Here is a 27,916-nt window from a genome sequence, read left to right as displayed (position 1 = left end):
CCTATCAACAAAAAAAAAAGGAATTTCGATCGTTTACCAAAAGAAAAAACAATACCAATACCAAAAGAAAAACGGGGCTACCAATACCAAAGGCTGGCCCAGCATGACTTCGAACGTGTCTATACAGGATGGTCCCACAGCTACCAACCGTGGGCTCGGGCCGTTCGTCGGTCGCACCAGAATGCAAAACCTGGTCGAACCCAACCGCCTTCGTCCGGTCCGGACGGATCCGAACCCAAAGTCGGCGGGCGGGATGCCTCAAACCCATCCCCGCCTCGTTGGCGGGAACGGAGCCCCGCCCACTTCCCTCTTGCTAAATACGCTTCGTACGCGTGGTCTTCGGTAGGCCACCGGAACTGTGACCCTGACGCTGGGACCCACTGAGGAAAGGCTCGCCATGGACCACGTTCACGGGAGAATCCCTCGCGCTCGTGCTCCCGAGAATTTCATTTCGTGCTGCATTTTTTCACATGCATCCCTGACACGTCAGTATTTCGTTCCATAGCCTCCGATCGGCTATGAAGGCACTTCCACTTTTGCCGCTGGTAGTATTTCTTTTTGAGACAGACATATCTTTTGCTGCTGTCCTCGAGGATTTTGTAGCCAAGCCCGAAAACTTTTGGGAAAATTAGTATCAATAATGTGCTTTTTTGCTTAATTAAAATTTATAATATTTTCTCTACGAGTTCACATAGTTATTTTTCAGTTAGGACTCAATAGAAGCAACGAGGCTTAATTATGTTGAATTCCACTAGAGATTACTTTTATTTGCAGTACTAGTAGAATTTAGAATGAAATAAATAGCTAATACTTCAGAAAGTCACGTAGTTTGCATTATGTCCTGGCAAAAAAAAAAATCAAAATTTTAGAACGAATGTAAGATTAATATGCAATACTGCAATAGAAAAGGGGCAAAATGCAAACTGCCAAAAAATTGCGGATACAAGGCCACTCGTATAAATTAGCTGCGCTCTCCTCCCTTTTCCCCCAAATCGCTCGGTCCTTCGAACCCCCACCGCCTCCGTCGACACATTCCGCGCTCGAATCGAATCTACGAAACCCTAGCCCGCCACCGCCGCCCCAATGGCGAAGCCGGTGAAGTACGACGAGGAGGAGGAGGAGGTCTCGTCCTCCGGCGAGGAGGAGGAGGAGCAGTCGGACGGCGCCGGGTCCGGATCTGGCGAGGAGGAGGATGAGGAGGAGGAGGAGGCGCCCGCGGCGGCGGCCGGCGAGGCGGCTGGTGGGGAAGAGGAGGAGGTGGATGAGGAGGAGATCGAAGCCGTCACCACCGGTGCCGGCGCCGACGAGGAAGAGGAGGAAAGCGGTGCGGCCGCCGCCGCCCCCGGGGAGGGCGATGAGGAGTCGCAGTCCACTGAGGACGACGAGGCCGTCGTGGGGGAGGACGACGACGCAGATGAGGTGAGCTGAGGGGGCTAGGGTTTGGGTGGTCGAACCGGGATTCGGGTGGTGCCCATTAGATTTATAATATTTTGGTAATATATTGAGCTGCTTCTGTAAATTGTACGAGTTTGGGGGGCCATTTCCTATGCCTGCATTTTTTTTCTAGCTTTGCCTCTATTTTGTTGTCAGTGAATTAAGGTTGTGTTAACAGTGGGAGTTTCCTTGCATTATGTGCTGCAATGTAGCTGTCATTTAAGTGTCATTCTGTGTATTTCTACGCAAAATTATTAGGAGCAATAAGTAGGGTTTAGTTTCTGAATTGTCGAGTCCTGCCTAACTTTTCCCATTACAGGCTGAAGGAGGTGCAGTAGTAGGGAAACGTGAGAAAGCCAGGCTCAAGGAAATGCAGAAATTGAAGAAGCAGAAAATACAAGAAATATTGGATACACAGAATGCTGCAGTTGATGCTGACATGGTTTGCTCCTATAAGAATCCGTCAATACAAATGCCTTTCAGCACATGATATGGCATATCATGTGCACATAATTTATTTCAACCTGCTTTGAATACCTTTGTGTATGTTGCCTTTTGCCCTGATTAATATTTTTTTAACAGAACAATAAAGGGAAAGGACGATTGAAGTACCTACTGCAGCAAACTGAAATATTTGCACATTTTGCCAAAGGGAACCAATCAAAAGAGAAGAAACCGCGTGGAAGGTAAAACTGGTTTTGTTTGTGTAGATAGTACTTTACTTTGTGTGTTCAACCATCCTGGAAATTGCATAGATCTTTGCTGTTGTTTGTCGTGCTGCTGGAACTGGGATATAATTTAGAATGTGTACTTTGATGCTGGAATATGTTAAAATAATTCCATACTGAAGGACTGGTGTTTCAAACGTACATGGTAAACATTTCTGTTTGATATGTTTGTAGATATCAGTAATTGTTGGTCTCTTCATCTGGTTGGTATTACGAAATTGTGAATTAATGATTTTAAGAATGCAACATAATGTTTATTTTAACTATATTATTATTACTTCAATTTGTGGGATTAAGGAAATTCTGAATACATTTGTTTAGCCATACAATTAACCTTGCATAGTTATAGTTCTTATGGGCATTTGGGACACATCACCTGCTATTTATGTGCAGGGTCATAATATGTAATTGATTTTAGGAATCTTGTGCCTCTTTTTTGATGTTCCATGATTTGATTGTCTAACATTGGTAAACTGTAGGGGACGCCATGCCTCAAAGATGACAGAAGAGGAGGAAGATGAAGAATACCTTAAAGAAGAGGAAGATGCCCTTGCTGGTTCAGGGGGAACACGCTTGCTTTCACAGCCTTCATGTGAGCTCCTTTCCCTTCACAATTATTTGTAACTGTATCATAAGAGTATGCTGCCACCATTCTGTTAATATAAGTTGAATAATAAATTGTTAAAATGTAATATATTTTTTGCTCTGCAGGTATAAAGGGGAAGATGCGAGACTACCAACTAGCTGGGCTTAATTGGCTCATACGGTTGTACGAGAATGGTATCAATGGTATATTGGCTGATGAAATGGTATGTTAGTTGTGTACTCCTAAGCCAAAGTCAATAAAATGTCCCCAATATATTATTGAATGATACTGTGCTTATACTTATAAAATCATCATTCAGGGTCTTGGGAAAACTCTTCAAACTATTTCGCTGCTGGGCTATCTGCATGAATTCAGGGGAATAACTGGTCCGCACATGGTTGTTGCACCAAAGTCTACTCTTGGCAACTGGATAAAGGAAATTCAACGGTTTTGCCCTATTCTACGTGCTGTGAAATTCTTAGGGAATCCAGAAGAGAGGGTTAGTTTACTTAGCCTCCGCTCTCCAACCATTCTTATGAACAACTTCTGATGTTGTACTGAACATTTTGCATTCTGTTTGGTCAGAACCATATAAGGGAGAACCTATTGCAGCCAGGAAAATTTGATGTGTGTGTCACTAGTTTTGAAATGGCAATCAAAGAAAAAACTACACTGAAGCGTTTCAGCTGGCGTTACATTATTATTGATGAAGCACATCGCATAAAAAATGAGAATTCTCTTCTGTCCAAGACAATGAGGATTTATAATACTAATTATCGTCTCCTTATCACAGGCACACCACTCCAGGTAGGTCTCCCCTGGCTGTGCTCTTTTTTTGGACTGTAGCCATGGTCAAAGTAATTATGTTGGTTTACATCCTCAAGCATTTTTTTGCTTTTATTCTGATAATTCGTTGATGCTATGATTGATGTTTGCAGAATAATCTCCATGAGCTTTGGTCTCTCCTCAACTTCTTGTTGCCTGAAATATTTAGCTCTGCTGAAACATTTGATGAATGGTTTCAAATTTCTGGTGAAAATGATCAGCAGGAGGTTGTTCAACAGCTTCATAAGGTGAGTAATATAACTCCCATGCTCAATGGCTCATTATGCTAATAATTTGGGACAACCTGCATAGTTCATTCATGTAAATTCTTCTATGAAGGTTCTTCGCCCATTTCTTCTTCGAAGGCTTAAATCTGATGTTGAAAAGGGATTACCCCCCAAAAAGGAAACTATCCTTAAGGTTGGAATGTCTCAGATGCAAAAGCAGTACTATCGTGCCCTGCTTCAGAAAGATTTGGAGGTTATTAATGCTGGTGGTGAACGCAAAAGATTGCTTAACATAGCCATGCAGTTGCGCAAGTGCTGCAACCATCCATATTTATTCCAAGGAGCAGAACCTGGTCCACCTTACACAACTGGTGAACATCTAGTTGAGAATGCTGGTATGTTCATGTCACAATTTCCATTGTACTGTTGCCAAAGGTACAGTTCAATATTTAACCTTCCCTCCTCACAATATCTGTAGGAAAAATGGTTCTGTTAGATAAATTGCTGCCCAAACTGAAGGATCGTGATTCTAGGGTGCTCATTTTCTCACAGGTGATTATATTCCATCCTCATGAGATTCAAATGGCTTTTATACTACGTGCATTGATTTTATGATACTTAGCTGTGTATAACATGTACATAATTCATGTGTGGATATGATCTGAGTTCTCTATTGTTCCTAAGCATGTTAACGTCACACATAATTTGGTTTCTTCAAATCTTGTGTTTGACTTTGACATTTATGTCCATTCTACAGATGACCAGGCTTTTGGATATATTGGAAGATTATCTTATGTACAGAGGCTATCAGTATTGCCGGATAGATGGAAATACTGGTGGAGAAGATCGTGATGCATCCATTGAAGCTTTCAACAAACCAGGCAGTGAAAAGTTTGTTTTTTTGCTTTCAACCAGGGCTGGTGGCCTTGGCATCAACCTTGCTACTGCTGATGTTGTGGTTCTTTATGATAGTGATTGGTATGCTGTTATGTGCAAATTGTTTTCTTCTGAACCCATGAATATGTATGTTGAATATTTAGTGTTAATGTGTTGATGTCTTCAGGAATCCACAAGCTGATCTGCAAGCTCAAGACCGTGCACATAGGATAGGTCAGAAGAAAGAAGTTCAAGTTTTCCGATTTTGCACTGAGGTTTGTCAATCTTTTCTTTAGAATATTACGTAACAATCTTTTGTATTGATATCTAAGATAGGATGACGAAAACTTAATTTCAGTATACCATCGAGGAGAAAGTGATTGAGAGGGCATACAAGAAGCTTGCATTGGATGCTTTGGTCATTCAACAAGGCCGACTGGCAGAGCAGAAGAGTATGTTTTTGCTGCTTGTATTTTATGTTTAAGAAGGCATTCATGCAGTAGTAAGATATGGATTTATTTTGTTCTTCTTTCAGCTGTCAATAAGGATGATCTGTTGCAAATGGTAAGATTTGGTGCGGAAATGGTATTCAGTTCCAAGGACAGCACAATTACAGATGAGGATATTGACCGTATCATAGCTAAAGGAGAGGAAACAACAGCTGAGCTTGATGCAAAAATGAAAAAGTTCACAGAGGATGCTATTAAATTTAAAATGGATGACAGTATGTACCCTTCTCCCGCAGTCTCTTTCTTTCTATCACTCAGGTCTAACTTAGTCTTTTTATGCAGCTGCGGAATTGTATGATTTTGATGATGATAAGGTAACAATCTCTTACTTTATTTCTCTGCTGTCAGTTTGGAAGTTTACTTAATTCCATTTACATTCTTGATTTCTTGAAGGAGGAAAACAAGCTTGATTTTAAGAAACTGGTCAGTGATAACTGGATAGAGCCACCTAGAAGAGAAAGGAAGAGAAAGTAAGTCTCTATCTCTATGTGTGCATGCACACGTCTGGTGCTCAAACTGACCTAATTTTGTTTGTTACTCTAGCTACTCTGAGTCTGAATACTTTAAGCAAGCACTTCGCCAAGGTGCACCTGCAAAACCTAGGGAACCACGAATTCCAAGAATGCCGCACCTGTAAGTTTTCTCTTGCCTCTTTCATTTTGTGAAAAAAAAATCATGATTACCTTGTTTGCTCTCTTTAGAACTACTGTCAGCTCATATTGTTTTTGTTTGTCAGACATGATTTCCAGTTCTTCAACAACCAAAGGCTCAATGAATTGTATGAAAAGGAAGTCCGGTACCTTATGGTAATTTCCTAGCTAAAATGCTTGTATTGTTTTGCTAGATGTTGAGAAACTAGCTCTTGGACTCCATGTTGTGTCTAATGTGCCAGTCCGATTAAATAGCATTGTTCCCGTACTCAGTTAATTGTTTGCCAATTATTATTGATAATCCCAATGCTAACTTGAGAAAAATTATTCCAGCAAGCAAACCAGAAGAAAGATACTATTGATGGTGAAGATGAAGGTACCGCTGATTCTCGCTTTCTAAGTTATAATTGTGCATAACATCATCCAGCTCAATCATGCTAATGTATATAATACTTGCACGATACTCAGATCAGCTGGAGCCTTTGACTGCGGAGGAGCAGGAAGAGAAAGAGCAGTTGTTAGAAGAGGTAGGTGGCAATGCTTTCTGGATTTCCTTACCTGCCTCTTTTGTCCATACTTGTCTTTAACTCTGGTTTTGTTTTCGGTTTGCAAAATCATAGGGTTTTGCAACATGGACGAGGAGAGACTTCAACACATTTATTCGTGCATGTGAGAAGTATGGTCGAAATGATATTAGGAGTATTGCCGCTGAAATGGAGGGGAAGACAGAGGAGGAAGTTCAACGATATGCTAAAGTTTTCAAGGAGAGATACAAGGAACTGAGTGGTAAGCAAGTGTTTCAATTGAGTATACATGATTAATAAATTGTTAATTAGTACATAAATCTTCACCAAACAGCTAATTTCTTATGTGGTGAATGGTGAGTTGAGAACTGAAGATTATTGGCTGATCATTATTATTGACTGTCCAACCAGATTATGATAGAATTATCAAGAATATTGAAAGGGGAGAGGCCAGGATATCACGGAAGGATGAAATTATGAGAGCCATCGGGAAGAAGTTAGACCGCTATAAGAATCCATGGTTAGAGTTGAAAATCCAGTATGGACAGAACAAAGGGAAGTTCTATAATGAGGAATGCGACCGTTTTATGGTATGCTCTATCATACCATCTCACTTTCTGCACACATTTGTTTTCAAACGTGACATGTCTAATTAGTTGTCACATTTCAGCTTTGCATGGTGCATAAGCTTGGTTATGGAAACTGGGATGAACTGAAAGCTGCCTTCCGCATGTCGCCTTTGTTCCGATTTGATTGGTTTGTCAAGTCCAGAACCACCCAGGAGTTGGCTAGGAGATGTGATACCCTTATCCGTCTAGTTGAGAAAGAGAATCAGGAATATGATGAGCAAGAAAGGCAGGCAAGGAAGGACAAAAGGATGGCTAAGGTACCTCTGTTCATTTCACCTTCCAAGATCTTTATTTCATTGTTTGAGGCTTTATGCACTACTTTGTGTACTGTTTTGTGTAGTACTTTCTTCGTTTCACAATGTAAGTCATTTTAGCATTTCCCACATTCATATTGATGTTAATGAATCTAGAATGTGGGAAATACTAGAATGACTTGCATTGTGAAACGGAGGGAGTATTTCTTAAGAGTTAGGACATGCTTTGGTGGTTGCCATGCTTTTCCACAATGTTATGCCTGAAGTGTGGCATATACAATTTGTGGCCATTAACAATTATTGACCACAATTGTGGTAACATTTAGCAAAACAATGTGACACTGGTGCTAAGAAAGCATGGCACGCCACAAGATTGGCAAGGACAAAACGCTAGTCTAATACATATAGTTGAAAAATGGCCACTTCATGTGTGGCAACTTGTGGCACCAAGTCATCACCAACCTAATTTCCTGCAAATGGATATATGGCTTTTATAGGGCTGGTGCAAAGGGACATTTGATATTATGCCATCCTTATGATATGAGTGGCATACATTTTGTATCAATCTATCTTGCTAATCTCCTAATGTATCTTCTGTTGCAGAACATGACACCGACAAAGCGATCTGCGTTAAGGGTTTCAGAAGGTGAAACTACTCCATCGAATTCTTTCAAGAGGCGACGCCAGTCCCTTATGGATGACTATGTGGGCTCGGTAAGCTAAGCTATCATCTAGTATGGTGTCGTGAAATGACAAGTCATGCACGTTTTGCAGGAATTTTACATGGTACTCTGTACTTAGGAATGCAGTGCTAATCAGCTGTACTAATATTTTACAGGGAAGGCGTAAGCGAGGTTGATCGGGCGTTGCCTGCTGCTCCCTTTCAAGCTTGTCGGAAGTCTGGGAGAGCTTTGAAATGTGCGCGCTATGTGATGTTTAAAGCCTCTAGGCGCACTTAACTCATCGCTGAGGCCTAACTCAGTATGATAGTGTAGTGGTATATAATACTATATGTTTTCTCTGCGGGGATTTCATGACCGCTCTGGCTAGCCTATGCATTAGGAATCAGATGTACTATGGATTATCCAACTTTGGTAGAGGTGAACTCATCGAAGCTACCCTTTTAAATCCCTATGCTTATGTTACATTGGCCAAAAGTCCGCTCCTAATCCGAGTATTCTATCTTCCGAGTATATCGTATAAATCGCTATCAGTATTTTTCTTTTCTGGCCCTTGAAAATATATTACCCTCTGTTTTATAATATAGGATATTTTTTAATCTAGATTTATAGTGGTAGAATGTGTTTTATTTGGTACTATGTTTTTATGTTATGGAAAGGATGAAGTAATGGTACTATGTTTCTATATTATGGAAAGGATGAAGTAATAGGTAGGCTTACATGCATGTGCATAAGCACACGGTTATCGCGAAAATCTTGCGGTTACCGTAAGATATACCGTGGTTAAAAAACTAAGAAGGCCATGTAGTTACCGCGAGATATAACTGTGGTTAAAAAAACTGAGTACCGTGGGTATGGAAACTAAGAAGGTCATGTAGTTACCGTGAGATATAACCGTGGTTAAAAAAACTGAGTAGGCCGTACGGTTATGTAAACCTATGCTGTGACTGGTGGATCATAGGAAATAGGGATAGGTATTAGAGATTTGTGATCTCCAACATCATAGGAAATAGGGATAGGTATTAGAGATTTGTGATCTCCAAACTTGACCATAAAGGGGTGGACTCTTCAGACCACCACATCCATTTGTGATCCGAACATATGTCCCTTGGGAAATTTAACTACTTGTAAATCTTATGAGGGATAGCTCTCCTATATCACTACTAGGTTTGTCCTAACATATTTGTCATTCGAGAGAGATTGAGGACTCATTTTTTACCATGGATTGGAGCGCCACCTCAACATGAATTGGCATGGCGAAATGACCTTTTTGCCCTTGTGCACAAATGAGAAAACCCAGCAATCCATCCCGACCACTCCCTCGAACCTTAATGCTACCTTTGGGAACCCTACACGTGTCGCCTCGTGATTGGCCCTCATGCTAGCCCCGCATTGGCAGTGCAGGGCTAGTTCACGCCCCTGACCAGCGCCGTGTGGCCGACCCCCTCGCGCTATCGAGCCTATGCCTTTGGCCGAGCCCACTCATTGACAAGGGGCGTTCTTGTGCGGCACCCTCTCCCACCCCCCTCCCCTACTGCCCCCACGCCTGTACGCTGCTGACACGTTCCCCGCTTCACCCCTCCATTGGGCCAGCCGATCATCAGGGAAGTATATTTGGTTGTGATGAAGCTCTCGGAGTGTCCTCCTTGGTAAGTTCATTCCCTTTCTCTTAACTCTATGTAAGGTGTGCAACATGCATGTGGAGTTAGTAGGGATGACAACGGGTCGGGTCGGGCACGGGCGGAGTGAATCCATGCTCGACCCGAGACGCAACATGCATGTGGAGTTAGTAGGGATGACAGTGGGTCGGGTTGGGCACGAGCATAGCGAATCCATGCTCGACCCGAGACCTACGTGCCCGCGCCCGATGATGAGGATGTTAGGTCTCGATCTTCTGATAGGTATTGATAAACAGTCGATTTGGGCGGAGTCACGACAAAACTCGATCCGGCTTCTGAACAAACACGCTATTGAGCCCTGCAATCACAGCACCACGTCTCCTCTGGTTATCAACCGTGCCGAAACCTAGTTGACCTCGCCGAGAAGGTTAATCCGTGCATGCGAATCGAAGAACTCAAGTAAGAACAAGATAGATTGCAACACAATTGCATATGAATGATTAAGCACTTAAATTTGGGGTTTCACAAACCGATCTAGCGGTCAAACTGTTCTTGGCAGATTAATCTAAGCAAAACCCCACTCTAAACGATATGGCTACTGAATAAATATGATTAAGGACGTCCTAGAGTTGCCCTAGGGCGCACACCCCCTTAGGCTAAGCCCACGATACAATTAAAAGGCCCAAAATCCAAATCAGATTCGGACTGGATGAAATATGTGGCTTGTTTTGCATATTCCCGGAAGCTCGGTAGGAATTTTGACATGGGACCAAAACCATCTGAAATTAAATTAGACTTCATAAGCTTTCCAACAAGTACTAATGGGCCCCGAAATTCCTTCTAGATCAGCGGCTAGGTCCGTTTGAAGTTGGTGCTGTCAGGAGGTCCGAATCCGAATCCAAAACGTGTAGAACTTCATCTCTTGTCTTCTATGGACCAAAAGTGACGTGGTGAGGTAGAAGTAGACTTGGAGAAGGTCTTGGTTTGGTCCCCAATCAACTTCTTTGATCATCCATGTATTCGTTACGCTCGGTCTCTTTTCCTTCACCCAAGTAAGTACCTCTGCAAACAAAAGCACACGAAACTCATTGTGTAGCAACGTTTGTTCAAATATATAACATGTAAATCTAATAGAACATAAGGCAGTCATGGTTATATCCGAGCTAGTTGTGTCCTCATCACTCGACCCGTGCTTTTAAAAACAGAAGTATAAATGCAAAAGTTGCACAACAAAGCCACATGTACACATAATTTCTCTGTTCAACATTTAAAAACATCCACATCATGACATCAACATAATCACTTAATTAGGGCAGCCATAAGTTGCACAACAAAACCAACAATATCTCTGTTCAACACTTAAAAACATAACCAGGGCAGCCATCTAGGCTCTAGCATCAACACAAGTCACAACTCACCTATGTAAGGAAGGAAAACATGTGCATTTAAATTCTAAACTACTTACCTAGCATATCAGCTCTAGACCAACCTTGCATGCACGTAAGTGCTTCTGCCATTTTTGGTGTAAGTCTACTACGATGTGGACTAATAGTCCTTCCACTAGTACTAAAGGTTGACGTTGAAGCCACGGTTGTCACTAGAATTGTCATGATATCCCTTGCAATCTTTTGCATAGTTGGATACTTGATCCATGCAAATTTCCACCAATTGATAATGTCCAATTCTTGTCTAGGAGGTAGGTTTGGCTCTTCCGTACAAATCCAATTCTGTGTGTACATGGGAGGATGAAACATTTCCAACTATGGCCATGTATTCATGTTCACCATAAATAGGTTTGTAAAGAGCATACAAGAACTAAAGCTTATATTTAGGATCCAAAACATCTAACCAATAATTTAAAACTTAGCCTTCATCTCCTCTGATATGTTTTCTACCAAGGGATCTTTAGTAGCTTTCCATTTTCTAATTGCCAAATAAATGCCACAGATTTTTAGAAAGAAAAGATTAGATGTGACATAATTTCTTCCAGATAGTAGCACTGTTATATCATAAAACATATGTAACCTATCACAAAGCTCTCTAGCAAACTTCTAATCTGATGCAGTAGGACACATATCTTCAAACAAGGGGCACATCTAGAAAGAGTTTCAAAGACAAGTTCATACTCTTCTGCAATGGAAAGAATAAGGTAAGTGGAATTCTATCTAGTTTTACAATCAATAGCCATTCTTCTAACATATGGAATGTTCATGTTAGACGCATTTTTTTTCAAATTTTCTCATGTCTTCTTGGTGTGGCTGTCCAAAACCCTACACTAGCACAAATTCTTCCGATGCCTTGCTCCATAACAGCCATGCCATCCTTAACAATCAAGTTTAAACTATATGTTGCACAACGCATATGAAGCAAAGAACCTTCCAACATAAGAAAGTTAAGAGGCAACTTTCCTTGTATTTTCTCCATCAAATTATCATTGGTGGAGCAATTGTCAAGTGTGATTGTTGATAACTTCCTCTCAATGTGATATTCCAACAGAACGCATGAAGTACCTCACTTATAGCAATACCGGCATGTGGGGCAGGCACATAAATGAACTTACAAAAGAGAAATGGACTCAATAATCAGTTTGTCACTAGTAAATTACTCTATACAACAAAATAAGATTCAATACATCATTAGTTAGCTACCTCAAAAGAAAACTTTTTAGCTTCCAATCATCATCTATGTAGTGTGTCGTGACAGCCATATATCCTTTCTTTTGATGATCAGTTGTCCACATATCGGTTGTGATGGCAATTCGGACATGCGATTGTTGAAAATACTTGATCAATGCAAGCCTTTACACCTCATACATACCCAAAATATCCTTCCTAATAGTATTCCTTGACATTAACTTGAACAACGGTTGCAATACATCACAGAACTTGTGAAATCCAGCATGATCAACAATGGAAAGTGGGTACTCATGAAGACATATCATCAGTGCAAGTTTTTTCCTCGCAAGATTTTGATCAAAGACATGTGTTTCCAGCATAACTGAATGATGAGGACATCCTCCACTATTACCTGTTGGCAAAGACGCAAAAGTCGGGCGGCGACTGTGTGAGCCTCTGAATAATCCCACCTTGCTTAGCTTGGGAGGAGGAAGTCACCTTAAAAGGGAGAGTCACCCTTCCCTTATTGGACTAGTCTTTTAGGGAGATTGGGCCTTTCCCCGAGTGGGTGGGCCTAAGAACTGTGAGGTCCGGGCAACCTTAATTTGTTGGGTCTCGGCCAACCCCACCTGGGCCGGATTGTTATCATTTGGTATTAGAGCTGGGCCCTTGTTAAGGGGGTGTTAAGGGGGTGGGAATGATGAGGACATCCTCCGCTATTACCCGTTGGCAAAGACGCAAAAATCAGGCGGCGACCATATGAGCCTCTGAATAATCCCACCTTGATTAGCTTGTTAAGGGGGTGTTAAGGGGCGGAATAATCCCACCTTGATTAGCTTGTTAAGGGGGTGTTAAGGGGCGGCGACCATGTGAGCCTCTGAATAATCCCACCTTGATTAGCTTGTTAAGGGGGTGGGAATGATAAGGACATCCTCTGCTATTACCCGTTGGCAAAGACGCAAAAGTCAGGCGGCGACCATGTGAGCCTCTGAATAATCCCACCTTGCTTAACTTGGGAGGAGGAAGCCACCTTAAAAGGGAGAGCCACCCTTCCCCTATTGGACTAGTCTTTTAGGGAGATTAGGCATTTCCCTGAGTGGGTGGGCCTAAGAACTGTTGGGGTCCGGGCAACCTTAATTTGTTGGGCCTCGGCCAACCCCACCTGGACCGGATTGTTATCACTGAACCACCTGTTGAGTTATTTGTAAATGTGAGGGTGGATTGTTTAAGGCCTTGTCTAGCTTGTCGAGACTGACAACTTTTGAGGTGATTCTTTTAAGTGTTTTCCCATTTCTTTGTCTCACCAGAGAGCAATTTTTGACACCAACTACATTTAGCTTTCCACACATTTCCGACCTTTACTTGTCCAAATTCTTGCCAAATAGCATATTTTAGTTTTCTTTTGTTCCCTACTGCAACATCATCATCTATCTCTATCACATTAGTATCTTTAGAGTTAGTGTTGGGTGTTGTGACTGGTGCTAGGGAAGGAGAGGGTGAAGGCGTAGGAGAGGTCACAGCAACAGCACCTCCAGCAGGTGATGAGCTAGTTCCCGGAGTTGACATTTCTTCAGATCTAGCATAAGAAATATGCATACACATACTAAGAACACCAATATTTCAGATCTGGCATAAGATCGACATGCTACAAGGATGGAGACACAGAGTGGATAGGCTTACACTTGCTGATCCGAGGACGGAGTGGGCGGGCTTGCTTTCCCATGCACCGGCATGCCGCTGCCTATGCGCCGCCACTCGTGCTCCCTGTACCTACTCCCTCTCTTGCGCGGCCGCATGTTCTCTCCCTTGCACTGCCGCGTCGTCGCCCGTTGTCCCTCCGCCTGCTTCCTCCCTCCCTTGCACCGCTGCTTGTGAGCCGCCACCCGCGCTCCCTTCCGTGCGCCGCCACCGAGAGCCCGAGAGAGAGAGAGAGAGAGAGAGAGAGAGAGAGAGAGAGAGAGAGAGGGGGGGGGGTAGCACGATGGCGCCGCCCATGGTGGTGAGGAAGGATAGGGTTAAGTAGTCGGCTAGGGTTTGAGACTTTGAGATGTTAATATATATATCGCCCCATATAAATGGGCTATTGGGCCATTAGGGGGGAGGTTAAACTATTAAAGGCATGATGGATATATATGGGCTAAACGATTTTCGGGTCGGGCATGGATTATCTGTAGGCAAAATATAAAACCTATCTGCGCCCACTAAGTTCGCTGGTATCGGATCAGGCGTGCCCACAGACAAAAAAAGGTGCCCATGGCCATGCCCATCGAGTCGGATATCCGTGGATACCCGAACCCATGGGCATTACTGCCAACCATAGGAGTTAGATGTGTTCTGACTAAAATGTTTTGTCCGTATTGATATGTTAACGACCAAATTTGGTAATATCAGTATCGGAAAAGAAGATTAGATCGAAGCGGAGTCAGAGGCGAAGATCGATTCGAGAACAGAGCATGAATCGGCTGGAGTCCAGATCGGCTACGATCAGGATCGGCTGGGTCCAAGTTAGACTGGGTAAGCCGATGCAGCCGATTCCGACAGTATGACTTGGTGTGCGACATCGGGTTGAATTGAGATGCTTCACGGTGATTGCCACACATGGATAGAGTCCTGAGAAGGCAATTGTATCTATTAATTATGATATTTTATGTAATTTTCTTAGAGATATGTTTAGGGCAAAAGTCTGCCGTAAAGACTTATGGTATCTTAAAGTTTGTTAGAGATAAGAGTCGTGTTCGATATGAACATATTTTGTAATTTTCGGGTATAAATAGACCCCGAACCCCATGTAATCAATTAACACACACGTTCAATACAATTTTGGCGCATCGCCACCCTTTTGCTTTAGTTTTATTTCGACGAGTTCTTGCTTTCGGGTTGAGCTGCATCGGTTTCAATCTTCAATAAGAGGTAAAACTTGTTATGACGGCTTGCGTTCTCGGGATAAGTGCTTCCATCTTTATGATACTCTAATCTTGTTTATGTAATTCGTCGAGTTATCACATATCTTACATAATCTTTGGCAATATCGCTATTTAACCTATTATCGGCTAACATATGTCAGTAGAAGGCAGCCGATTTGGTTAAACATCGATGTTGACTTAGATTATGTAGGATATCCACCACTCTATGAAACTTCCAGCGGCTTGATTGTCTAGATATTGTTCTTCTTTTCATACTTAATGTTGTATCAGTTAAGTTTGATCTATTAAGTCGTGCTTAGAATATCAATCTCTAGCCTGCTTTTTTGTTGCCGATTAAGGTAGTATCGGGGTTTCAGCCGATCTTACCTGATTTAACCATATTTATTCTATAAGCTTCATTGATATGTTAAATCTGTACTTTATGTTAAGATCTTGTCGCATTTAAGTACATTAGACTTTTGTTTGATATATTCTACTTGTTTTAATATCTTAATATAGAGTGGTATCGGAGTATTAGCCGACACATGCTAGATTTATCTGATCGGCTATGTTATAAGCATATATAATTCAACTATTAATATATATTTCGATCTAAGTGATTTATATTGTCTTGGCATGGCGACCGATCTATCCCAATTACTTAATTTAAGTATATATCGATACAAGGAGTGTGTATTGTTAATATCTACAGCCGATCGAGTAGATCTAGTTTTTTCTTATTTGTTTATGACTGTCGATCGATATATAAATGACATCGGCTCAAAGATAAATGATATGTCATCGGCACTTAGCCGATCGGCTATCGTTTATAGGTTTAACCACGGTTTCTTTGTCTTTATTTCTTGTTGATTGCAGGATCAAATCAACTGGCATGCTAGTATACCCGGAGGTGAGTTTTGGACCTGCACTGGAGTTAAGCAGATCTCCCAGGCCTCGTGTTTTTCGTCAACATGATCATAGCAATGTTGATATGACTAGTAAGGTAATATGGGGGTCTAGCCAAGAAATTGTAGTGTGGGGATTAGACTTTGATAGTGGCTCTGAATGAATGAAAGGTAACCGGCAACTAACAATTTGAGAAGTTGATTCAGTCTGGGTGGAAAGAGAGGGTAGCACCGTTTAGGATGGGTGTACGATTTTTTCCACATAAATCGGACGTCCGATTCGTAGTTGTCTCGAAAGAAGATTTAAGATTTGAAGTAGACCAAACACATCGCTCAACTCTCGTCTAACCAAACACCGGATAGTTCAACGCACAGCCGGACTGTTTAACACATGTTTTAATTAGACAATTCTTTCACTTGATGGTTTGACACAAAATCAAATTATCCAGCTCGTACACATTGTATTGTCAAAACGGACGAAAAAAAACTGTCCAACTCGAAGAAACATTGCTATTTTGCCACGTCAATAGCGTGGCAAAAGGTTTCACATGTAAGTTATCGGAGTGTTCTATCTTAAATTATTTGAAACGCAACTTTTTAAAAGAGATTGTATTGGAATTGATGGGCCAAATGAAGAGTGAGAAAATACAGATAAGGAAAATGAAGATGACTAGTGACTTCAATATCAATAACAATGGTACTAATCGCACCTCCCAAATCATATATAACCAGCGACATTCAAATAAGCAATATCACGCAACATACGGAACCAGTCCGATGCACCAAAAAGACAAGACAGTAATTCCACTGAGATGCATGAACCATCCGTTTATTTACAGAAGAAAGAATACTCCATATATACACAAGGGCAACCGAATTGTCACGTTGAGCTTAAATACCTTTGGTTCCGGACACCAATTTGTTCAGAAGCACCTGAGATGAACAGAAAACACTACCACATATACATAAGCTGGATGAATTTCTTCCTACTGAAGCACTACCGCTTTCTTTCCGCACGAAAGGAACAAAACAGAAGGAAATAATTCATCTACAGACTGACCATTCTAAAAACTTCCCCTTAAACTCGATGAAAAACATGTAAAAGAAACTGTATTGAGTTCCTCTTATCGTGCTCTTGTTCCGCCCTTGTCCTTCTGGAGCTGCTTTGAATAAGCTGCAGCCTTCGCATCTAGGGCAGTTTGCTTCTTCCGCCTCGATTGCCCTAGAGCTGCTGGATCAACCAATGGTCCAGACCATGTTTGTGAGGACCCCTTCTGGATGGGGACTACTGTGCTGAAGGAAGCATCCTGGTGCTCATACATAGGCTCCATATGACGACTGGATCCCAATGGGTTACCCATAGCTCCATCCTGATGAGGTGGGGGGAACTTCTCACTTTTGCTCTTGGCATTGGCATGCGTTATCATGCGTCGCCTCTGCTGTTAATGAAAATTTGAAAAGTTCAACGTACATGTTTGTCTTGAATGGTTAAAGATAGTGAAGTGAGATCAGAGAGAACACAGAACAACGCTAGTTTACTTCTACTGCATTATCTTCTGCAATCCCTACCAATTCCATGGACGCAAATTAATAGTTCTACAGTGAAGTCTACTTTTATTTCCACACCCACAGAAATAGTATTGTGTAAGAATTTTGTATACAAAGGACTTTTGTAAACATGCTTGAAATTGAAAGACCTTGTAATAAATGAGGATTATGGAGCGCGACTGATTCTGTTGATGTCAGAGGTGCTACAATTCTGGCCCAAAAATCGGAGGGGAACAAGGTTTCCAAAAAAGAGTCAACCAGGTTTTCTAGTTCTTTTTATATAATTTTCAAATTTAAAGCAGTATAAATTAGATGCAATTTTTAAAGGCTGATAAATTGAATTTAATAATAGGGGTTTGGGAGCTTAGCACATTGAACCAGCTGAACTCCAAAATCCAAAATCTGACCAGTGGGTATTGTTGTTTTTGCAGAAAACCAACTGACATTATTAGGTTTATCACATGATACCATGTTAGCACACATTACCATCAGAAAAATAATGATTGTTTTAATTGGACTTATATTTCTTCCCAGAGAAATACAAATGGTTTGGGATATATCGTTAGTACTAAATATCACTCGTAGCCAACCCAGTTGGTGTATGTGTAACAAATCTACAGTGGATAAGGCAGCAAATTAAACAGGAAATCTTCAAATATAAATAGCTGGCTTACATCTAGGTTTGCTTGAAGCTCTGCATTAGCCTCTGGAGCTGGTCCTGCCCTTTGAGATCGATCCCGCGTTCGAGTCCTTTTTACCCCCTCTCCTTTGGCCTTTGCAGCTGCTCGTAGCCTGGAATAAGAATATACAGCAAAGGCATATGACACCATGTATGATACAGTAGAAACAATTAGACAGATTAGTGAAAGACAGTTCAGGCTCATTTGGATGGGTTGGGCTTTGGCCCATCCAAAGTGGGCCTTAGAAAAGTGAAAGAAAATCAGCTACATATTGTATGTGCCCGTGAGGTAGAATGGATGGACAGTTGGACACATGCCAATGGATGTAGCGAAAGAATTCCAAACTTTCTAGCTAGCATTCTTAGCAAAAGAAGATTACTGTCCCTGAACGTAGTCCCAAATAGGGGTGGGCATTCGGTCTAACCGAAAAATTCGGTTCGGTTTCTTGATTTTTTTGAAAATTCGGTCTTTGTAATCTCAAGACCGATCGGTCTCCAACAAAACCCAAGACCGAGCGAATCGGTCTTCGGTTAGTTCGGTTCGGTCTCGGTTATAGACCGAACTAACCGTAAGAGAAAAGTTTGAACAACAAAAGCAAATCAAATAATCAATAATTAGGCCGCAGATTGTCACAGCAAATCGAGCAAAATCACAGCATATCACAGCAAAGAAGCAAGGCTGGAGGCGACACCCGGCGATGGAGGCGGCGCCCGGCGATGGAAGTGGAGGCGGCCGGCTGGAGGCAGCACCCGGCGATGGAGGCGGAGGCGGGCCTGCTGGAGGCAGCGCTCGCCATGGAGGCGGAGGCGCACTGGCTGGAAGCGGCGTCCGGCCATGGAGGGCGAGGTGGGCCGGCTGGAGTTGGAGGCCCGGCGACGGAGGCGGAGGCGCGCCGACTGGAGGCGGCGCCCGGCCATGGAGGCAGAGGCGGAGGCGGGAGGCGGCGCACGGTGAAGGAGCGAAGGAGCGAAGAGGATGGAGACGGGACGGCGCAGTGCTCTGATGGGGAAGAAACGGCGCACGGTGTGGTGTTTGCCTGTAGGGTTTTTTATTAGTGGGCTTATTGGGCCAACTAGATCTATTGGGCCTTATTCGGTTATTTCGGTCAATTCGGTTAATTGAGGCCCATGACCGAATTAACCGAACAAATTTCGGTCTTTTAATGGTTGAGACCGAATTGCTGACCGAATTTTTCGGTCTCGGTTTTTTCGGTCTCGGTCTTTTCGGTTCGGTTCTTCGGTTCGGTCTAATTCTGCCCACCCCTAGTCCCAAATAAAGAATGGCAGTAGAGAATATCAATATAGTATTAGTTTGCCTTTAAAACACTCTGACTTAAACACTCCTCCTTTTTTTCAATAAAAGAACTACAGAACGATTCATCATTACTTAGGCTGCGTTCGGTATAGGAAGTTCCCAACCCCTCTCCCTCATTTTCCGCGTGCACGCTTTTCAAACTACTAAACGGTATGTTTTTTTGCAAAAAGTTTCTATACGAAAGTTGCTTAAAAAATCATATTGATCCATTTTTGAAAAAAAAAGCTAATACTTAATTAATCACGCGTTAAACGCTGCTCCGTTTTGCGTGCCGGGGAGTGAGGGTTCCCAACCCTCACTCCCGAACACAGCCTTAGTTTATAGAGAAAGAGATGCAAAAACTAAAGTGGAGTTCAAATGCACAGTGAACCATTCATTACTTAGTCTAAATGGCCCAAGTTGATAATCAATGCAAAACAAATGTAAAAGGATCATAACATGATTTATATAATTATGTGTAAGCCCAACAAACCTTCTAGCTTCCTCATCTCTCATCTTAGCATCCATCTCCTTACTTGGTGGATATGTCGGCAAGCTTGATGGATCACATGCATAAGGCTCAGTTGCAAAGAACTGCAATACTCACAGCATAAAACCTTACTACATAGTGATAGCCTAATAGCTCGTCAAAATAAAAAAATTAGGACTGTATACCAAGGGTGGAGCTATATTATTAAATAAATAAATAAGAGATTTCCTACGTACTGAACATTAGGGAGAGTCGTACCAAGCGCAGCACTAAATATTGAAGCAGAAAACATAATGTAACCCATTAAATCATGTGGTCTAGAAAATTGCAATGGTGCTAATAAGTGGGCATAGATCTCCAGATATCACATGTGCATGAAATGCAGATATTAAATCGACAATTCTAAAACAGAAAACCTTTTGGAACCTATACTGGAAGTCAAAGTAGCCATTTAGACCTTCATAAAGATGAGGTCCTTGGTACAAACCAAATCTAAAGATTTAAAAACATAACAGATCTTTTCCATTTATAGTTACAGTACATTACACATCTGAATACCAGCCATTTCTTGGTATTTGAGTGTGCAAAACGTCATTTTATTGGTGTTGCTCCTTGCATTTTATGTCATAGCACTACTCATGTAGGATATCTACGCTCAGATTATTAGGAGAAAAGGAACTAGATTAATCAAAAGATGCCACATTGTCAAACCAGCAGTTTAGTATCTATAAAAGCTTCCGAAAGACTGAAACAATAACAAAGATGGATTGTTGTTTAAAAAGATTCTTGAACACTTTTGCTCATACTGCAGGATTTTTTTTTCTTCTGTTCTCAAGAGTATAGAAGTGATTCCACATAGAGGTGATATGTATCAAAGGACCACATAAATCACAGGTCAATTATGTTACTTCACACTAACATTCTCTGTTACAATGCTAAGGAGGAAAAGATATGGACATACTTCACTTTGCAAGGCAGATGTAGCAGTTTGGCGCTCAGCTGGATCAATTGCAAGCAGAGTTTCAACCAACGGCAAGGAAGATGGAGGAAAATCTTTAAATGCTTCTCTGATACAACGCTTATAGGGCTGCTGAGGTTTGAATATTGTAGCATGTGGCAGCTTGGACTTTTTCCAATACTCCTCTGAGGGGGAGCCACATAGCTTGAAAATCTTGTGCAACTGTTCTACCTGATCAGTTCATATTGCACATATTAAAATTAGAAAATGGCAATCAATTTTATGTAAGCAACTAAAGCATATATAGCAACACAAGATAAAAACAATAAATTAATAAACATCACGAGTTCACCCTAGATGCATGGATTCAACCAGATAGATTAGAAGAACTGAATATTTATGGTGGTTTGATCACCTGATGAAACAAAATCCTACTCGTTGTGTCACGATCAAAAAGATATATAAGTAAGTTAACAATTGTACGAATTCCAAATAATCCTCATCAAGCAGGTCCATATTCATGTTATCTTAAAGAAACTTCAAATGATTAAATTCAGGTTTGACTATCCCATTAATAGCATATATTGCTGGCAAACAGCACAGAGTTTTGCTCAGATTGAGTGGTTTGTGGTACTATAGGAGTTTTAATCATAGACCATGCCTAAATATTTAGCTTAGCGATCATTTCATTTTCTGGACATATTTAATAAGCCTATGTGTACCTTCCAGTGAAAATATCATGGCAGGACAAGTTATATATAGCCTATATGTTTGAAAGTTTTGAAAGGCCTTATAAATTGGCTTTTGCATTTTATGAGCTATAAGCAGAACCAATCAGCTTATGAATCACTGCTAAATAAGGTTCAGCTAATCACTCTATATTGCCAGTGGCATCGTCGATCTGAAATACAGGACTTCTCTTTTCACAGAACCAGAACAAGATGATTATGTTTTACATTTGCAGAATTCCAAATTTACTAATATATGGCGATGCCTGAAATGCTCTCGAGAAAAGGAAAACCATCCACCAATTATATATAAATTGGTACATTGACCACTTATTACTTACATAGCAGTATGATTTTATAAGATGTAAACTGTTATACATAATGTAACCACCAATAAAACAGAGATACTAGTCAAAGTGGCAGCTTATCTGATTTCCAACAGGAGTTTGCCCTGCAAATGCACAGAGCAAAGGAAACTGACAAACCTCTATGGCAATCATGGATTGACAACTTTCTTTAATTTTCTCCTGTATTTATTTGTAACTATTGTAAACTATATATTTATACATTAATATATCGCAGTAGGAGCCTCTCCTGCTGTTTTCCGTCAAAAAAGAAGTGGCAGCTTATATTTGTCTTGTGTTTACTCCCGACAAGTATGGACTTTAACCTTCATGAAATTGGGTTTGGTTTCAGCTGCACCTCAGTCCTCTACAACACGTTTTTCAGGTTGGTGGAGCAAAGTTGTTAAGGGTGTTCCCAAAGAGCCACGGAAGGGATTGAATTCTTTGATTATTTAGTAACTTGGGAGATTCGGAAACACTGAAACAATTGTGTTTCCAATGGAACTAATCCTAATGTGGTGGTGGTGTTGCAAGCTGTGGCTAATTAGGGTTGGTGTTTAGTGGGAGCCCATGAGCTCCATCAGTTTCTTTGTAAGTTGCTTACCCCGGCAGTGAGTTAGTCTCAGTGGGTTTGTTGGTTGGGCCTCACTTATGTGCGAGGCTTGTTGGGACGTGTTCTTGGTGGGAGGTGTTCCTTGACCCTTCCTTTGTACTCCTAAATATTTCTCTCTTCTTAACGAAATGAAGTTCTCTTGTGTTTTCAAGAAAAAAATTGGAAATGGAGAAAGTGATACTTATGTGACTAACTTAGAACATCTACTACCTCAGTTCACAAACATATGCTGTTTTGGATATCCATGCAGCCAAACTTCCAACATATGTGTACATTGAATACATGAAAAATCATACGTGCAGATTTGCCTAGAAAACTACTTCCATAATAAAGGATTTTTTTCGTGTTTAATAAATTAATTGCAACAAAAATTAAGTGGCAGATAAGTGTTTGGAGGTCTGCATTGAGGTCCAAAAGACCAAAACAACATGTATTAACGACAGTTGAGAGTACTATACTGACGAATTTTAAATAACAGGAATAATGGCACAACATATTTTAATTCCAAAAGACGTATGCTTTTCAAGGAAGCTTCAACTGAAGCCATGTGGATAACCAGTTAAACACTGATGGCAGTACCCTATACAAAAATAATAGTCATGACATATACAACGAAGTCAGCATATCATTCAACCCCTTCAATAAATGACAACGGCGTGGCCATCAATCACTATCACCAAAACATTAAAAAAAGAACAAACGTAGAAGATTAATCAACCTAGAGATACTACAATCCATTGGAGCAAACCTAGTATAAAAAGTCAACATTTTCAATACACAACAGCCACCATGGAGTTTTTTTTATATAAATAGTACAAGTTGACTTTTGGTACCAAATGAGATTTCGATATTGGATTGATAGAACAAGTATGGTCCCCAGGATTACCAAAGGAATAGCATATAATGAAGAGTAGAAATTGTCCTATGACTCACCTCAGTACGCCCAGGCATGATGGGCTTCCCATGCAAGAGCTCTGCCAGAATGCACCCGGCACTCCACAAATCCACACCAACACCATAGTCTGTCGCCCCCAACAACAATTCAGGTGGCCGGTACCACAACGTGACCACGCGGCTCGTCATTGGTCGTTTATGTCGTGGGTCAAAGAATGTTGCCAGGCCAAAGTCGGCGATCTTAAGAATCCCATTGTTATCCAACAATAAGTTTGATCCCTTGATATCCCGATGCAATACATTATTATTGTGGCAATGCTCAAGCCCTGACAATAGCTGCTGCACATAGCATTTTATCTGCGAGAAGTACATCATCATCAAATTTAACATATTCCCAGCAAGTATTCGCCTATAAAACGAGATAGCACGGGATCCTTAAACACCTGCGGCAGAGTAAACTTGACGTCCGGGCTCGCTGCCAGGCCAGCAAGGTCATGCTCCATATACTCGAACACCAGGTACAGGCTGCATGACATCCTCGACGTGACCAACCCCTCCAGCTTGATAACATTGGGATGGTCGAGTTTCCTCAGGATCAGGATCTCCCTGGCCATGAATTTGACGCTCTCGGGCTCGAGATTGTCGAACCGGACCTTCTTCAGCGCCACGATGCGGCCGGAGACGGTGTCCCTCGCGCGGTACACGTTGCTATAGGTGCCCGACCCTATCTAAGAGTCAATTGCCGGACAGGGAAGGCCACCACCACGAAACGGCAAAATCAGTACTCGTATGGTAGGTAACAAGTGGCGGATCGAAATTTGCGGATTTCCGGGGGGTGCTTTCCGCATAATACCTTGTTGAGCTTCTCGAAGGTGTCGGCGCGGCGGGGCGTCCACCCGCGGAGGGCCTCCCCGGCGACGGCGACGAGCCACGGCGGCCACCCCGCGGCGAGCTGCTCTGCGGCCGCTGGCGCGGGGACGCACCCCTGCCTGGGCCCCGGCTTGCGTCCCAGCCTCCGGCGCGGCCTTCCCCTCCCCGGGGACTGGTCCGCCGCGGGAGAGTCCGTGGAGGGTGCCGGCATCGGGGACGACCTCTTCTTCCTCCTCCCCTTCCTCGCCGCCGCCGCCGGTGGCGACGACGACGGGCGCCCGAAGACGCACCCCATATCCTCCCCTCTACTCTACCAACCCACCTACTACTGCAACCCTACAAGCAGCATCTGGCGGCGGCGGCGGCGGCGGCGGGCAGCGGGCGGCGGCGGCGAGGGGGGAGTGAGGCGAGGCGAGGCGAGGGAATCGGACTAGCGAGAAAGGGGGGGAAGCAAAGCAATCAATGAATCGGCTGCGGCGGAGGTGGATGAGCATTGAATACCTCACCCCCCCCTCGTCATCACGTGGCGGTGAAGGGGGGAGGTGGCTGACAGGTGGGGCCCAACAGCTTGGCTGGCGACGCATACTGTACCGTAGGCCGTAGCAGCTCGGTGGGGGCGGAATTATTAGCGTGGCAGGGGCCCACCGGTCATGGAGCGAGGACCACGGTGGATTGGGTAAAGGTGGTTTTTAGTCGTCTTGCGGTTTGGCTCTGGGGGCTCGTCGCGTCGCGATGCCCGAGCCGAGCCGTAAAGGTCGAGAGAGCCAGAGAGGCGTATCCGGTCCGGCACCGCTGTTGCTGCCTGTGTTGGCTGGGTCGGTCCGTCCGCGGGCGCGGGGTTGGTTGGTCCTTGGTTGGACAGGTGGGATTTGGTGGTGCACCGTAAGGCACGGCGAGGCACGCTGGACTGCTGGTGGTAACGTGGCGTGGAGAAGGAAGGAAGGAGTATTTTTCATGCTCGTATTTACCGGTTACCACATCTATTTTAAAAGAGAGAATTCGATCTATAGCACAGAAAAAAACCGATATAAAAAACAGCACACAAATTTCTCTCTTTTAGTCAGAAGCACGTGCCACTAATTTTTTCTTTGATCCGTACCACTCCTGTCAATTGTTTAGGGGCATGAAATAATTATTTTTGCTCTTCTTTTCTAACCAAACATGAAAACTTGGACTATTCGGCTCGGCTCAATCCCGATGGATGGTGAGAGTGAGTGGGTGTAGGTGCGGTGACCGAGCGGGTAGTGGCTAGCGGTGGTGACAGAGAAGAAGGAGGAGGAGGAGGTGCGGCCGATGGAGGTCGTGCTCCTAAAAGAAAGGGCAATAACGACGGCTGCTTCTAAGGCGCAAGTCACACACCTCGGAAAAGGGTAACAATAGTGACTACTTGCGAGGCACGGTGGGGTGATGACATTGGTTGCTTGTGGGTTGTTCGATCACGTGCAGGGGCTACGAGGTGCAATGACTTGGTTGACAATGCTCGGGGCCGCCGCATGATAGAGACTTTTACGGATGAGGTGTGCACCAATGAACTAGCCAGAGCCGCCATGGCCGACAAAGGCACGTCGTGAACGAGTGCTAGGGTTTGGGGGAGTGAATGCGAGATGTCGAATGGGAAAGAACGAAGAGGCGACCTAGTCATGTATGAGGAAAACAAAGGGTAAATTAGTCAAAGGATAAATTTATCTGCTCTAATCTAATGTCGTTTGCTCAAAATGCGATGGAAGTGGTACATATCGAAGAAAAATCAGTGGCATGTGCTTCTAGTCAAAGGGGGAAACTTATGCTATTTATGCTATTTTTTGTATCAGGTTGTTTCTCTATAGCAACCGTTGGAAGAAAGTGCATAGTCGTAAGCCCACGCTTAAATGAGTGGCTTATACTCTCGCTCACATCGTTTGCTCTTCCGCTAATAAGTCGATGCTAAAATTTAAATTTTAAATCGTAATTTTGAAGATGGTTGGAGTTAATCAAGGATTACGACATGAGCATTCACTATCATCCGGGTAAAGCCAATGTGGTGGCAGATGCATAAAGCAGGAAGAGCTACTGCAATGCTTTATGCACCGAGGGCATGTGTAAAGAATTGCAACAGGAGCTTGAACACCTCAACTTGGGGCTTGTAGAATACGGGTACGTGGCTGCCCTAGAGGCATGACCTACGCTCGTGGATCAAGTCAGAGCCGCTCAAGTAAATGATCCTGAAATAGCAGAGCTGAAAAAGAACATGAGGGTCGGAAAAGCCCGGGATTTCCACGAAGATGAACACGGCACAATCTGGTTGGGAGAAAGATTGTGCGTACCGGACGACAAGGAACTAAAGGATGTGATACTCACCGAGGCTCATCAGACTCAGTACTCCATTCATCCAGGCAGCACCAAAATGTACCAAGACCTCAAAGAAAAGTTCTGGTGGGTCAACATGAGAAGGGAAATAGCTGAATTCGTCGCACTCTGCGATGTTTGCCAACGAGTGAAGGCAGAGCACCAAAGGCCAGCAGGTTTGCTCCAGCCTCTTCAGATTCCGGAATGGAAATGGGAGGAGATTGGAATGGACTTTATAACAGGACTGCCCCGGACATCATCTGGCCATGATTCAATCTGGGTAGTCTTGGATCGACTCACTAAAGTTGCTCATTTCATCCCAGTGCATACCATGTATACGGGGAAGAAATTGGCGGAGTTGTACCTGGCAAGGATCATGTGTCTGCATGGGGTACCCAAGAAGATCGTATCTGATCGAGGGAGTCCGTTCACCTCAAAATTTTGGCAGAAGCTGTAGGAAGAATTGGGGACCCGTTTGAATTTCAGCACAGCCTACCATCCGCAGACAGATGGCCAGACCGAGAGGGTCAATCAGATTTTGGAGGATATGTTGCAAGCTTGTGCGCTTGATTTTGGTGGAGCATGGGATAAAAGCCTGCCTTATGCGGAATTCTCGTACAACAACAGTTATCAGGCCAGTCTACAGATGGCACCGTTCGAAGCGTTGTATGGACGGAAGTGTCGCACACCTCTCTTCTGGGATCAAACAGGCGAACGTCAACTGTTCGGAACAGAGGTGTTAACGGAAGCAGAAGAGAAAGTCAGAACCATCAGAGAGAGGTTGAGAATTGCCCAGTCTCGACAGAAGAGCTACGCGGACAACCGTCAAAGGGAACTCACTTTTGAAGCAGGGGATTACGTGTATCTCCGTGTTACTCCGCTCCGGAGAGTACACCGTTTCCAGACGAAAGGCAAGTTGGCACCACGCTTCATGGGACCATACAAAATCTTGGAACGAAGAGGAGAAGTGGCTTATCAGCTAGAACTTCCATCCAATACGATCGGTATCCATGACGTGTTCCATGTGTCCCAGTTAAAGAAGTGCTTGAGGGTACCCGAAGAACGAGCCGACTCGGAGCACATTGACATCCAAGAGGATCTGACCTACGTGGAGAAGCCAGTTCGTATCCTTGAGACCAGTGAAAGGAGGACTAGGAATAAGGTCACCAGCTTCTGCAGGGTTCAGTGGAGCCATCACTCAGACGAAGA

At 43.1% G+C, this 27,916-nt stretch overlaps 2 protein-coding genes across 3 annotated transcripts; one reads left to right on the top strand and one right to left on the bottom strand.

Moving 5' to 3' along the window:
* Positions 1-991: 991 nt before the first annotated feature.
* LOC4325731 (probable chromatin-remodeling complex ATPase chain) lies at positions 992-8,370 on the top strand. Its single transcript, NM_001401480.1, has 25 exons — positions 992-1,419; positions 1,754-1,876; positions 2,017-2,120; positions 2,642-2,754; positions 2,874-2,971; positions 3,068-3,247; positions 3,334-3,555; positions 3,687-3,821; positions 3,913-4,195; positions 4,279-4,352; positions 4,558-4,778; positions 4,864-4,951; positions 5,035-5,128; positions 5,212-5,400; positions 5,468-5,499; positions 5,579-5,655; positions 5,729-5,818; positions 5,922-5,991; positions 6,169-6,211; positions 6,304-6,362; positions 6,456-6,621; positions 6,771-6,949; positions 7,030-7,245; positions 7,846-7,956; positions 8,081-8,370. The coding sequence occupies exons 1-25, from the start codon at positions 1,084-1,086 to the stop codon at positions 8,099-8,101; spliced, it is 3,324 nt and encodes a 1,107-aa protein (NP_001388409.1). The 5' UTR covers positions 992-1,083; the 3' UTR covers positions 8,102-8,370.
* Positions 8,371-16,742: 8,372 nt separating this feature from the next.
* On the bottom strand, positions 16,743-24,846 carry LOC4325730 (probable serine/threonine-protein kinase At1g54610). Of its 2 annotated transcripts, none has more exons than XM_015765830.2 (7): positions 24,366-24,846; positions 23,956-24,240; positions 23,552-23,869; positions 20,937-21,164; positions 19,979-20,079; positions 18,187-18,304; positions 16,743-17,403 (listed from the first exon to the last, which is right to left on the bottom strand). In XM_015765830.2, exons 1-7 carry the CDS (start codon positions 24,675-24,677, stop codon positions 17,089-17,091), a joined length of 1,677 nt encoding a protein of 558 aa, XP_015621316.1. In that variant the 5' UTR covers positions 24,678-24,846; the 3' UTR covers positions 16,743-17,088. The 2 variants fall into 2 exon arrangements, with proteins under 2 accessions (XP_015621316.1, XP_015621317.1); XM_015765831.2 differs by having other exon boundaries at positions 16,743-17,400.
* Between the last annotated feature and the right edge of the window lie 3,070 nt (positions 24,847-27,916).

This window comes from Oryza sativa, chromosome 1, assembly GCF_034140825.1.
Source record: "Oryza sativa Japonica Group chromosome 1, ASM3414082v1".
Classification (NCBI taxonomy): Eukaryota; Viridiplantae; Streptophyta; class Magnoliopsida; order Poales; family Poaceae; genus Oryza; species Oryza sativa.
The sequence above is the reverse complement of the archived record's forward strand: the minus strand, read 5'-3'. Positions and strand labels throughout refer to the sequence as shown.